This window comes from Platalea leucorodia (assembly GCF_965183815.1).
Source record: "Platalea leucorodia genome assembly, chromosome: 12".
NCBI classification, from domain to species: Eukaryota; Metazoa; Chordata; class Aves; order Pelecaniformes; family Threskiornithidae; genus Platalea; species Platalea leucorodia.
In genome coordinates, this window is record NC_138834.1 from 13,455,891 (window position 1) to 13,467,540 (window position 11,650).

An 11,650-nucleotide genomic window follows, 5' to 3' on the forward strand; every position below is an offset into this window, starting at 1 on the left:
GAAAAAGATGGGGTGAGCCCCCTTGCAGGATGAGCTCTTTGTCCTCAGTTCTTCTTTGCAAAGCACTAAGGGTGAGGAGAAAACAGGGCTGGATTTGTGAGCAAATGGGTCCCTCTCAGGTGCAGTTTTTCTACCCTAAAATGTCACTTTTTGGGATTTCACCTCATTTTCTACCCTTCCCTCTATGGGTGGTGTCTCAGCTTGCCATGGGCAGAGGTGAGGGAGGGAGCACCCTGCTTGGGTTTAACCGGCGTCTTTGTTGTATGCAGTGCACCCGGATTCCACCTGCCCCAGGATCCCCAGGTGCCCTGCATCCTCATCGGCCCCGGCACCGGCATCGCCCCTTTCCGGAGCTTCTGGCAGCAGCGGCTTTTTGAAATCCAGCACAAAGGTGGGTCGACGCTTGTTCCTCCTGTTTCTCACCTGGGCTGGTGGCGTGGGGATGGGGGTCCAGTCTCCTGCCCAGGCTGCCCCAGCAGAGGCAAAGGGCTTCTTGAAGCAGCAGCTGAGCCAAGTGCGGGCTTGGAGGTCAGCCCAAACTCCCAAAACAAACTCCATGAAAACCCTCCTGTAAAACTTTGCAAGTTTCTATGGCAGAACTGTAGTGCTGGAGTTGGTTTTTTTTAAAGAACATTTAATGCAAATTTATCTAAATTATGCATTTTCCACTGATCATTTAGACCATTCAGGAAAAAAAAATGTTTAATTTCTCCCCAAAACCTGGCACAAGTGCCCCTGATGTGATCTCCAGCCATGCACTGGCCCAGGCAGTGCATTACTTCCTCCTTGCTGGTTTTTCCTCCCTCCCAGTTTGGCCAGGAAAAGCTCCTGGCAGTCTCGCGCCGGGTGCTGGGGCTGCTGCCAGATCTGGAGGGCGGTGGCTTGCAGAAAGCAGGTATCCATAGTCCCTGGGCTACCTGCTTCCCTCGTCTCTCCCCCAGGTCTGAAGCCTTGTCCTATGGTCCTGGTATTTGGCTGCCGGCAGTCCAGGATCGACCACATTTACAAAGAGGAGACGCTCTTTGCCAAAACCCAAGGTGTCTTCAGAGAGCTGTACACAGCCTACTCCCGGGAACCGGACAAACCAAAGGTGCATGGCGGGCACTGCTCCTGTCCTGGTGTGCAGCCCCGGGTGGCCGTGGCCAGCCGGCACGGCATGGAGATGCTGGTTCCTTGGCACAGCCACAGTGGGTTATGCCCTGGGGTGCTCTGGTTGCATAAGTGTGCAGGATCGTGCCCTTCCCGGTGCAGCCCCGTTCCTAGGGCACATCCCCATCCCTGTGCTAGCCTGAACGTGGGCCCACGTTGCTCACACTTTGCCCTGGAGGGCTGCAGCCATCCTCACCAGGTGGGAGCAGATCAGGAGGGGAAAGACACGTCTTCCCAAGCAGGTGGGCAAGGAGGGATGTCACCTGGTGGGGTCACCCGGTGGGGTGGCCCAGAGCCAGTGCAAACCTCTGGTCTAAATCCCCACCGCCACCTCAGCAGGCCTGGCAATGAGGTATATGGTGATGGTGTGAAAATGCAAGAGCAGACGATGCTTTGCTGCTTTCCCCATCTCTTTTCTATTGCTGTGGGTGCTGTGAGGTGCAGGCATGCTCCCTCAAAGAGGTGGGTGCATTGCACTGCTGCCTCGACGGCAGCTGGTGCACACAAAGCTGGCTGGAGCGTGCAGGTAGATAGGGCTGAGAAGCTGTAGTTCACCTCAGCTCCCACCTCCTCCTCCCTCAGAAATACGTGCAGGACGTGTTACAGGAGCAGCTGGCCCAAACCGTGTTCAAAGCACTGAAGGAGCAGGGAGGCCACATCTACGTCTGCGGGGATGTCACCATGGCCAGGGACGTCCTCAAGACCATTCAGCGCATCGTGAGGCAGCAGGGCCAGCTGTCGGTGGAGGAGGCAGGCGCTTTCATCAGCAAGCTGCGGGTGAGTAGCGTCTGCACCACGAGACACCATGCGAGCTCCTGCCACGGGCGCTGCACCTGGTGCCTCCTCCTCCTGCAGAACGGGCAGCACCGAGGAGACGGGTGCTGCGGGGGAGATTGCGGCTCCTGCCCACGCTGCCTGCACCTGGGCAAGGTCAGGAGCACGATCTTCCAAAGCTTTGGGTGCGCAGTGGAAGTGACCTTGCTTTGCAGAAGCTCTGCTCCGGGCTGCAGCCCCCTCAGCCTGCGCTGGGCTCCTGCGATGAGCCTGGTGCTGCGCTGAGCACTGACACACGCTCTTTTGGGAACCCTTGATAGCCCAGACGGGGCTTATTCACCTGGTTAAGTCCCCGCTGTCCCTCCATCATTGCAGCAAGCTAACAGGGCAGTTTGTGGGTTCCCCTCCCCAAATCTCCCAGGGGCAGCAGCAAGCCAGCCACATGGACAAACACGTTGCTGCAGATGTTGCAACTGAAGCAGAAGTGAGCTCAGTTTGGGACACAGGCCTGAGAACAGATGCTTGAATGGCTCTGCTTCTGCCCAGGAGGATAACTCAATCCGATTCTTGCAGGACTACCCCTTCCGAACCATGTCCCCACACTCCATCCAGGAGCCGAGGGAGCCCAGAGCTGCGTTTTTAGCTGGTTTGCAAGCAAAAGCTCTTGTACATGGGCTGGCCTCGGGCTACTATTCCCCCTGATGGCCAGGCAGTCCCTGGGTTGTCAGCAGTCAAGGAGGTCTAATGCACCGAGCAGCTCCGCCACTGCCCCACGATGTGACCTTGGGAAGGTCATTTCACCTCCCTGCTTGTGCCTGCCCCTCTGCCCTGCCTGTCCCACCAGCTCTTGTGACAGGCCCCAGAACACTTGCTGTGTGTTTGGTACCTACCCACGACACGAAAACTTTCTCGTCCAATACCAACTATTGGTAAATATTTTTTTTTCCCCCTACTGCCCTTCTCCCATTCTCTGTCTCAGGATGACAGCCGGTACCATGAGGATATTTTTGGAGTCACCCTGCGTACGTACGAAGTGACTAACCGCCTTAGATCCGAGTCTATTGCATTCATTGAGGAGAGCAAAAAAGATACGGATGAGTGAGTTGATATGTTTATTTTAACCCCTGCGATGGTCTCCCAAGCGCGTGGGCTGTGGGATGGGGAAAGGAGCTTTAACTTTTGCACACGTGTGGTCCTTCTTATAGCAGAGGCTGAGAAAAGACATTTGATTTTTGTACTGGAAGCAGAGGCTGCTGCCTGGCAGGGTCTCTGAAATAGCTGTCACCTCGTTAGGACAAATCCCCCCCAGCCTTCCCGGGTTGTTGCACCCATCGCACCAACGTCCTCAGACCTGACAATCCCATCCAAATGGTGACGCAAAGCAAAAGTCCTGCCCGCTGCCTGCCTCTGCGCCCCTGCCAGCGAGCCGGTGGATGACGGGCTGGAAGGTTTGCAGGATCCGTGGCGAGGGGTGGCTCTTCCCAGCTCCAGTGCCAGCTGGAGGGGTGCCTGGCTGGCTCCAGGGGTGCAGGCGGCTGGTACCCACAGCGTGGGGAGGTCTCCAGGCTGCTGCATGCCCAGTTTGGAAAGATCTGGAGACTTTTCTTTCCACTGTTAAAAAAACAACCATAAGAAGTAAAAAACCTTGACATTTGCTGTGTTTGTTTCTGCTCCACCATGTCCTGCCATTTGCTCAGCTCTGTCTCGGTGGGATTTTCCCTGGCTGAGCAGAAGGATTATTGAGGATAAAGGATGAGCAGCTGCATGGATCTTGCTCCTTGTCCTGGCCCTCAGCAGCTTGGGGTGCAATCCCTTCCCTGCACTCCTCCTGTGCCGTGTACTGCCCAGCTGACCCGGAGCGAGTTTCCCAACATCCCTGAGGTTTGGTAGGAATTTTTCTCCAACACAGCACATACTCTGGGGTCTGCACTGTATACAGAGTGCCTCAGTTGCCCATCTCTAGGTAGGGATAAGGGTTACCTACCTGCCCACCTCACCCACCTGCACAGGGCTCCGTAAATTCCTGTCTACAACATGGTCCCTTGGGAAGTCCTTAGTCCTAGATGCTCCTCACCGCTCCTTCTAAGGCCAGTCTTTCTCCCCTTTCCCTTGCAGGGTTTTCTGCTCCTAACTGGACCCTTCGCCCCAAGGGGATGCCAAACCAGTCCCAGCACCTGCTGCCCCCTCCAGCCGGAGGGCACTGGGTTTTGTATTTCACGGACACGGTGGCTCCTTTTCCGCGGGGAACTGCCCATGGAAAGCGCTCTGTCTCTCATCCTGTTGTTGTGTCCTGATGATGATGATGATGATTTTTATTTCCTTTTCTTCCTCTTTCTCTTGCTCTTGTCCTGTGGCCGTTTCTTTTCACCCCCTTTCCCTGGATTTCCCCACTGAAGTACGATGGCTTTATAATATCTGCAGTGGCTCTTAACAGAACTTCACATTTCTCCTTCTCATGAAGGCATTTTGCAGCTGCATGAAATTGCCACCTTTGTGATCATCCGCATTTTTGGTGTTTTGGGGGAGAGCAGAGGCAGCAGGGTCTGGGCAATGGCCTAGGTCTTGTCGCTTGACCAGAGCTGGGGGTTGTTTCCCCCAGGCTCCCCCTTTCCCCAGCTTGGGGCTTGGCTGAATCCTTGCATTTTCTTGGCTTTCCTTTGGACTTGTACAGACCTGGGCACATGCCCGAGGCTGGGGGCAGATGATGTGCAATGCCCTCGTGCCTATGAATTCTGTTCATCCCCAAGCAGCCTGGGTACAAATGTGTCTGTTTTGATCCAAAGGGTAGGATGTCTCTGATTCACGTGTCGTGATTTCTCCTAAATGGACTCTGCGCTATGTTTGCCTCCTTCTCTGCTCCCTGTTCCCCATGAGCCTCTCCTTTTGCTCAGTCCCCACTTTTGCTGGCATGAAAATCCTCCCACAGAGGAGCAAGCACCGAACACACAGGCTGATGTGTATGCTAGGGAAAAACTCATGGCAATGATTGCTGCTTGGCCAGGCTGTCCTCCAGAAGGCTTTACAGGAGATATGTGATCTGCAGCCATGATGCTGGTGGGAGAAATTCAGGGACCGGCTGCATCCCAGAGCTTTGCATGCTGTGAATGTGTGAACCCTCTCCCAGGTGAGACTGGAAAGCCACGAGGATGAGAGAGAAGCGGCTCCAACCCTGGCTGCAAGAGGCACCTCCTGGTAACAAAGCCTATTTGGAAGGCAGCACTCAGAGGGTTACGGAGGCTCCTGGTCCTTGGTGAGGATGTGCTGACCAAGAACTCTTGGAAGCCCAGAGAGCATCGGCTCCATCTTAGTGCAGTCTTGTAAGCAGTTCTAGGACAGCAGACCCCAGCCACTTCCACACCTTCGGGAGCAGAAAGTGCCAGCACGGAGTGACCTGCCTGCCAAAAGAAATACATGTGGCATCTCGGTGGCAAGCCAGCCCTCTCTGTAGACTCTGCGCCACCTGCCAGCGGCACGAGCTGTCTCTGCCGGGACATCTCATGTGAGAAGGGAGGTGAGATCGGCTGCAAAAATGCTGCGTGATTCTGGGCTCTGACACGCTCACACCTCAGCCCTGCTGCAAAAATCTGGCCCCAAAAGCAATCTGTTAACATGCTCACAGAAAGGGATCAGTCCCTTTAACAGAGAAAAGCTGTCTGCAAGGTAAAGCGTGTGCGACCTTGTGCGTCCTTCCTCCTTCTCCTCCCTTCCTCACCCTGAAAAAGGTTTGTCCTCCCTCACTGCCAGGACGAGGACAGCAGGGCATGGTTGCAGCTCTTGCTGGAGGGAGGAATATGGGGTTGACATTTTGAGCCGGTAGATGCTGGTCCTTTCCTCCTGCCTGTGCCCTGCTGTGCTGTGCACTGATGCTCGTATGGAGCAAAGCACCTGCACTGGTGGCAGTGGAGGCTTTGACCAGGAGCTGCAGCGGTGAGCTTTGCTTTCAGAGGGCTAAGATTAGCTGCTGCAAGCCAAAGTCGGAACAAAAAGAGCTGCAGGAGGTTTGCTGCTCTCACAGCCCATGGCACAAGCTGCGCTGGCTCCCCTGGCCCCATGCTGGGCAGTTATCCCCACCCTCAGCCGGGATCTCCTGCCCTTTCCTGCTGCTTGCCTGGCCACCTCTCCATGTGCCGTGACCACCTTCTGCAACGTCGACTCCCTGAATGCTTGAAGCAGCTCCAGCCCAAAATCCAGAAGCAAAAGGCCTCCAGGCACTGGGAGAATTTGAGATCCAGGTCTCAGTTTTGCTGGTCCCAGCAGAGCATCTAGCACGGCGTACATTGCGAATGAATGCTGCCACGGTGTGGCCAGAGCCGAGCTCGCTGGGCTGGCAGGGTGGCTGGAGAAGGGTTTGGAGTCAGGTTCAAGGCCAGGTTTGTGTCACTGCCTGGGGACTTCACCACCTGGAGGCGAAAGCAGGACAGGCCAGGAAAAAGGGCAGCCCCTGGTCCGCCTCTGTGGGTGGTGCCCTGATCCCAGGGCAGGCAGCGGGATGGGGGAGCTGGGTCCCTTTGCTGCTGGGATGTGTGAATCTGGGCAGAGGTCCTGTCTGTGGGAGCCAGCTCCCTGGCCCGAGAGCTGTGAACACACAGCAAGCCTGGCCCTAACCCCCAATCCTATGGCTGCAGAAACAGAGCTAAAGAAAAAAAAATTAAACTCATCCCATCCTTTTGGGAAATTGGATTCTGGCTCTAGACTTTGTGCTCTGGTCCTCCTTTTAGTAGAAGGAGCGATGCAACCTGAGGAGGAGGTAGTGCTCAAAGAAATGTCCTTGTCTTCGTCCTCTTTCCAGCTCATCCTGTGTTGCTGGCAATTAGTTTTCTCCTGTCCTGCCTTCTGCCTGTATCGGTATAACATCTCCCATCTGGAAGTCATGTTGCTGCTGCAGTCTGTGTCTGAGATGAATTGGCTTGCTTTTCCTGCACCCCAAAGCTCACCACCTCCATCTCCCCCTTCCACCTGAAAACAGGGGGGAAGCGCAGCGGAGAAGGGAACAGGGTGTGTGCCTGGCCTTGCGGTGGGATCTCCAAAGGGGTCTGTGCAGGGCAGGCAGCCAAAGCCGTCTCAAGTTCAACAGGCATGGGGTAGGTGAGTCCTTCAGAGCCCTTCAGAAGGGAAATGCTGGTTTAAGGCCAGCCTGCCTGCCTGGCCTTCCCTGCCGTGAAGGTCCATGCAGCTGATATGTCCCCCAGGGCTCCGGGCTGCCTCTCTGCTCCCTCTGCCTCAGCAGGACCGTTCGCTCCTCACAAGCCGCACCACTGGGAATTTTGATTCATTATTTTTTGTTGAGTCAGTCTCAGATGTCTTAACTTCCCCTTCGTCCCTCTTACCTGCAGGGGCTTTGCACTCCCCTCCAGCTTAATTTTCTCCCACAGCAAAGGGGGGAAATAAACTTGTGGATCTGCTTTATCATTCCACAAATGCAGCTCTTCCACCAGTTGTCTGGACTCTGCTCATCTCGGTGTGACATTTCTGATGTGTGGCTGTAGCTACAATATCTCTGGCGTGCATAAACGGCAGAGAGCAAGGTGGGGTCTGCCACAGACCGGTGCCGTGACCTGCTCGGGGGTGTCATGCCTGGAGGGGTTGTGCCTCTCGGGCACTCGGTTCACAAATCTGTCACCTCCGGGTCCCTGCTGCCCGTCCAGGCTCCTGCACAGCCCCACGCGGCTCCTGCAGCAAGGGGATACTGGACCTGATGGACACCCAGCCTGATCCAACGTCCCAGTCCCTCTCCTGGAGGACGTTCACCACTGCCTGTTTTTCAGCAGCTCAGCTCCTTTTTGCTCCCCAGGGATTAAACATAAAGAGGCTTTTCTCTAAACAGGAGATTTGATTTTCAAGACACCATGAAGTGAGGGTTTTTTTCTCAAAGATTTTAATTTGTAGGTTTTTCAAATGTCCACAGAAAGTTGTATACGAACTTGAAAACTCATGGGAAATGGTTCTCTGTTTTACCAACCTGCTGTGTCCACTAGCAAGGAAAAACAAGTTGTTCGTTCAGTGCAAGGGTATCTACTGCCTGTGTTGTTGATGACTTCAAAGGTTTCATCTCCCCAGAAGGACTGCCTGGGAGTTTGTTGTTCTTCTATTTATGAGAGACAGCGGGAAAATAATGAGACTTCTGCCATCAGGAGTAGACTCGCAAAAATGACACCTCCGCAATCGTTGCTGGGTAGGCTTGAGCTTGTTGCACTAGAGGAACTGAGCCAGTCGCATTCACACTGGCCGGAGAAATGGGGGTTTGAATTTGGGCTGTCCACGCTCCCTGTCCCCTGTCCTGTGCCTACACGTCCCCAGGGGCGAGCAGGGGACTCTGTTCACACCCAGAGCGGTGTGAGCCAACGTGTCTGTGCGCGACCGGCAAACTCACAGCTGTGTCCTGAGAGAACGCGACTGCACCCATGCAGAAGAGGAGATGGGAAGAGACAGGAGCTGCATGAACCTGTGTCCAGTCTAACTGTGATCTCTCCATTAGTTCCTTCACTGTTAGTATGCGACGCCTCTCGCCCCGTCCCCGGCTGTAACCCAGGCTCCCTCCGCCGCTTCCCTCTGGAGATCCCCCCTTTCTCCTTCTCAGCCCTGTCTGTCCAGCCAAGAAGTGCGGCGAGCTGCTCAGCAAGGGTGGGTCCTGGGGGTGGCAACGGACCCACAGTGCCTTGTGCTGGGAAGAGACTAGGGCACCAGGGTGGCCCTCCCGGTCCTGCTCTCTCCAGAGATGCTCCTGGCACACAGAGACTGGGGGGTGAGGGGAACAGATGACTTTATTTTACAAGGGAAATTCTTGGTGGGCAAATTCCCCCTGGGACAGCTGAGAGCAAACTTATAGCCCTGCTCAGCCGTGCTCTGCAATTAATCTCCCAGCGATGGGGTTTTATAGAGGTATGGAGGCGATGCAGGGTTAGAGTGTGGGTGCAAACTGGACACCACCTTCTGCAAGCACCATGGGTCTGGGAACACCTACCACATACTGGAGACCACGTTTTTATTAAGCTGGGGGCAAGGGGAGAGGGTGTGTTTGTGCTTGAAGCCTCATGGACTTGCACCAAGCCCAAGCCAAAGCTGCTGCCTCCCGACTTACGACGACTGAAGCCATTACAGTCCTCTGATTTGTACCTGTGGGGAAGCCACAGAGAGCTCCCGGCGTTGTTTGGAAGGAGAATTTTATGCCCAAAACTAAATTTTATGCCTGCTTTCACTGGGGACCAGTTCTCAGCTTCAGGATCGCTCTGATAACTTTGCAATTGCTTTGATAGTTCCAGAGGGGAGCGCAGTCCCTTTACAGAACAGATGGAGCCACATTTTTCAGGACCATTCAACTTTGCTGTAACTCTGTCTTTGTTATAACAGTTTCTTCTGCTGTAACAGGAGGAGCAAAATTTAGCCAGTGCTGAACGCTCTTGAAAACTGTATTCCTGAACTGGGACAAAATTAGTCTGGAATCCGAGTCCTCCCAGATAGAAGATGCCTTCCACACCCACCGGTTTCAGTGGTGTTGGGGATTTCAGCAGCTTGCAGGATCAGGCTTTCACAGCAGCAGCAGCAATTTCATGACGGCAGTATTTTTGCATGTGTCAATCTGCACTTGCCTGCAATGCATGACTCTAGTAATCCATTTGAAATCTACCCTCGACAGGGAGATCTGAGCTCTAGCTTCTTCCATATGGCCGTGTGTGTTTAATAGGAAATCAGGGGAGCTGGAGAAAGCTAATGAGATTGCTGCTTTAAAGCACTTGGTTCCAGAAGCAAAACAGATCTTACCAGAGGTCGAAATCAGCTTGATTCTAGCATGGGTACACGGGCAACTCATGAAATACTGAAGTATTGTAATGCAGATATACTTTTTTCCTGCTGTGCCAGGAATCAAGCAGTCTAGAAACTCTTGGCCTCCACCCCTACAGATGTTTGGCTGTGATGGAAGTTTGAGCCATCGAAATCACAGGAAAAAAACAGATTGAGAGTTCATTGCCGAGCAGCTGCAGCTTGTTTAGCAGTGAGAGAGCCTCACTGCGAGGGCTGCTGCTTTCCTGCCTTACTCATTCATGTACCTACCTGGCCAGATTTCAGGGAGGGAGGAAACACTTCAAAAGCAAGAAAATCAAAGCTGCGAGCCTTGCCCTGAGAATCCCTCGTTGAACAGGAGCCTACAGGCCAAGGCTTTGCAGCTACTCCTCATTGCCACGGCGGGGAAGCAGGCAAGACAGCGGGGGCTTCTCTTGTATCCGCGGGTCTAAGCTTGCAGGAGCTGTTCTGGGGCTGTGGAAAAGCGGGAGCGTGGAGCTGGGCTGCGGGCAGGCTCCTGCACCGCCCGACTGCAGTATTTGCACACAGCTCTGTAGGGCTGGTTCTGAAATCTGCTGGTGAACAACACTGGGCAAAGTATATTTCTTCTGGGGGCATTCTTAACACTTTAAAAATGTAAAGACTAAATACTGAGAAAGTTGAGCTAAAAGAGCAACTGATTTGGGGCTTCTTTTTGTTGCTTTGTTTTCATGGCTTTGGGTGGGGGAAAAAAAAAAAAGTATATCAAATTGTTTTGGACAAAATCGAATATTTTGTCCCCACAATAACTGGTAATGGAGATTTTAAAATTTTCCAAGGGCAACAAGACTGCCTTAATATGTATTCAACTCCAACAAGAGGCATTAGCGCTACTCACTTCTGAATCTGCTTTTATTTTTCTCTCCGTGTGATCGGGGCATGGAATCATGTCTTAACAAAATACTCTTTACAGTACTCAACAGGATGTCCAGAAACAGAAGACAGTGGTTCAGAATCTCCCCGTGCCCAGCATTGAAGTGATGGCTTTGAAGCCAATGAAATTCAATGCAAAATTTCTGCTTTGTTAGAATTCTACAAAACAGGCAAATGTCCACAATTCCCAAGGTTAAACGTGCTCTGCTGCCTCGAGATGCCTTCAAAAAACCCTGGGATCTGTATGCTGAAAAGAGCTTGAGAATAGCTTCCCTGGTCTGCAGCAACATCCCCAGCTCTGCTAGAGCGTACGCAATTCCCCAGGCAGTAGATGAACAGAGTAAGATGACTTTCAGCCAAGACTCATTGCTTTTTAGATTGCATGTAGTTAGAAACATGAGTTCTGCCAGCCGCCCAGGGAATTTGATACTCAGTGCCAATTAATTTTTGTAATAAGAACAGGGATTTCTTCCCTTGATTCCCTTAGGCACCTTTGAAAAGTGTAAGCCTCAAAGGTTGGTTTGGATTTTTTTTTTTTTCCGGTGGCCTTTTTCCTGAAGAGCAGCAGTGCCGAGATGAGAAAGGGGGTCTGTGAAGGGTAGCAGCGTTGGGGCAGGCAACTCCCAAACTTTCCATTGCAGAGGTTTTCTAAACTCTTCAGATGTGGGTAAATTCTGCTCTGCCAGGTGGGACTCCAACCTCTCGCTGCTCTCTGGTCCTCCTGCTCCTTCCTCCTGCCCCTCAGCACCTCCTCATGTCACTGTGCCTTCATTTGGTTTATAAAATGATGCCATGATTTAAGACTGGCATATTGTCTTTACTCTCACTTTGCATCCCATAAGACAGGTATGTGTGGAGGAGGGGGTTAGCTTATTTTGTAGCTTTTTGTGTGATCCTAAGGTAGGTTTATTCTGAGGAGTAAAGGGGTGGGGACAGTGGGAGCAGGGATGAGCCGGTGTTGTATTTGATCATACCAGTGCTTTAAGCGGTCAGAAACATGGTTTTCCCCTACCTCTGAGCTCTCAATGCTGCTAAA

General features: G+C 53.1%; 1 protein-coding gene across 3 annotated transcripts in view; it reads left to right on the forward strand.

The window, feature by feature from the left end:
- The window catches only part of NOS1 (nitric oxide synthase 1), a gene marked incomplete at both ends in the record, with an annotated part of 39,075 nt that extends 36,050 nt beyond the window's left edge, over positions 1-3,025 (forward strand). For all 3 annotated transcript variants that reach the window (XM_082325416.1, XM_082325415.1, XM_082325417.1), the window contains 4 exons: positions 270-391; positions 942-1,090; positions 1,732-1,926; positions 2,903-3,025. In XM_082325416.1, coding sequence (XP_082181542.1) covers positions 270-391; positions 942-1,090; positions 1,732-1,926; positions 2,903-3,025 — 589 coding nt within the window. The remainder of the gene's footprint in view (positions 1-269; positions 392-941; positions 1,091-1,731; positions 1,927-2,902) is intronic.
- Between the last annotated feature and the right edge of the window lie 8,625 nt (positions 3,026-11,650).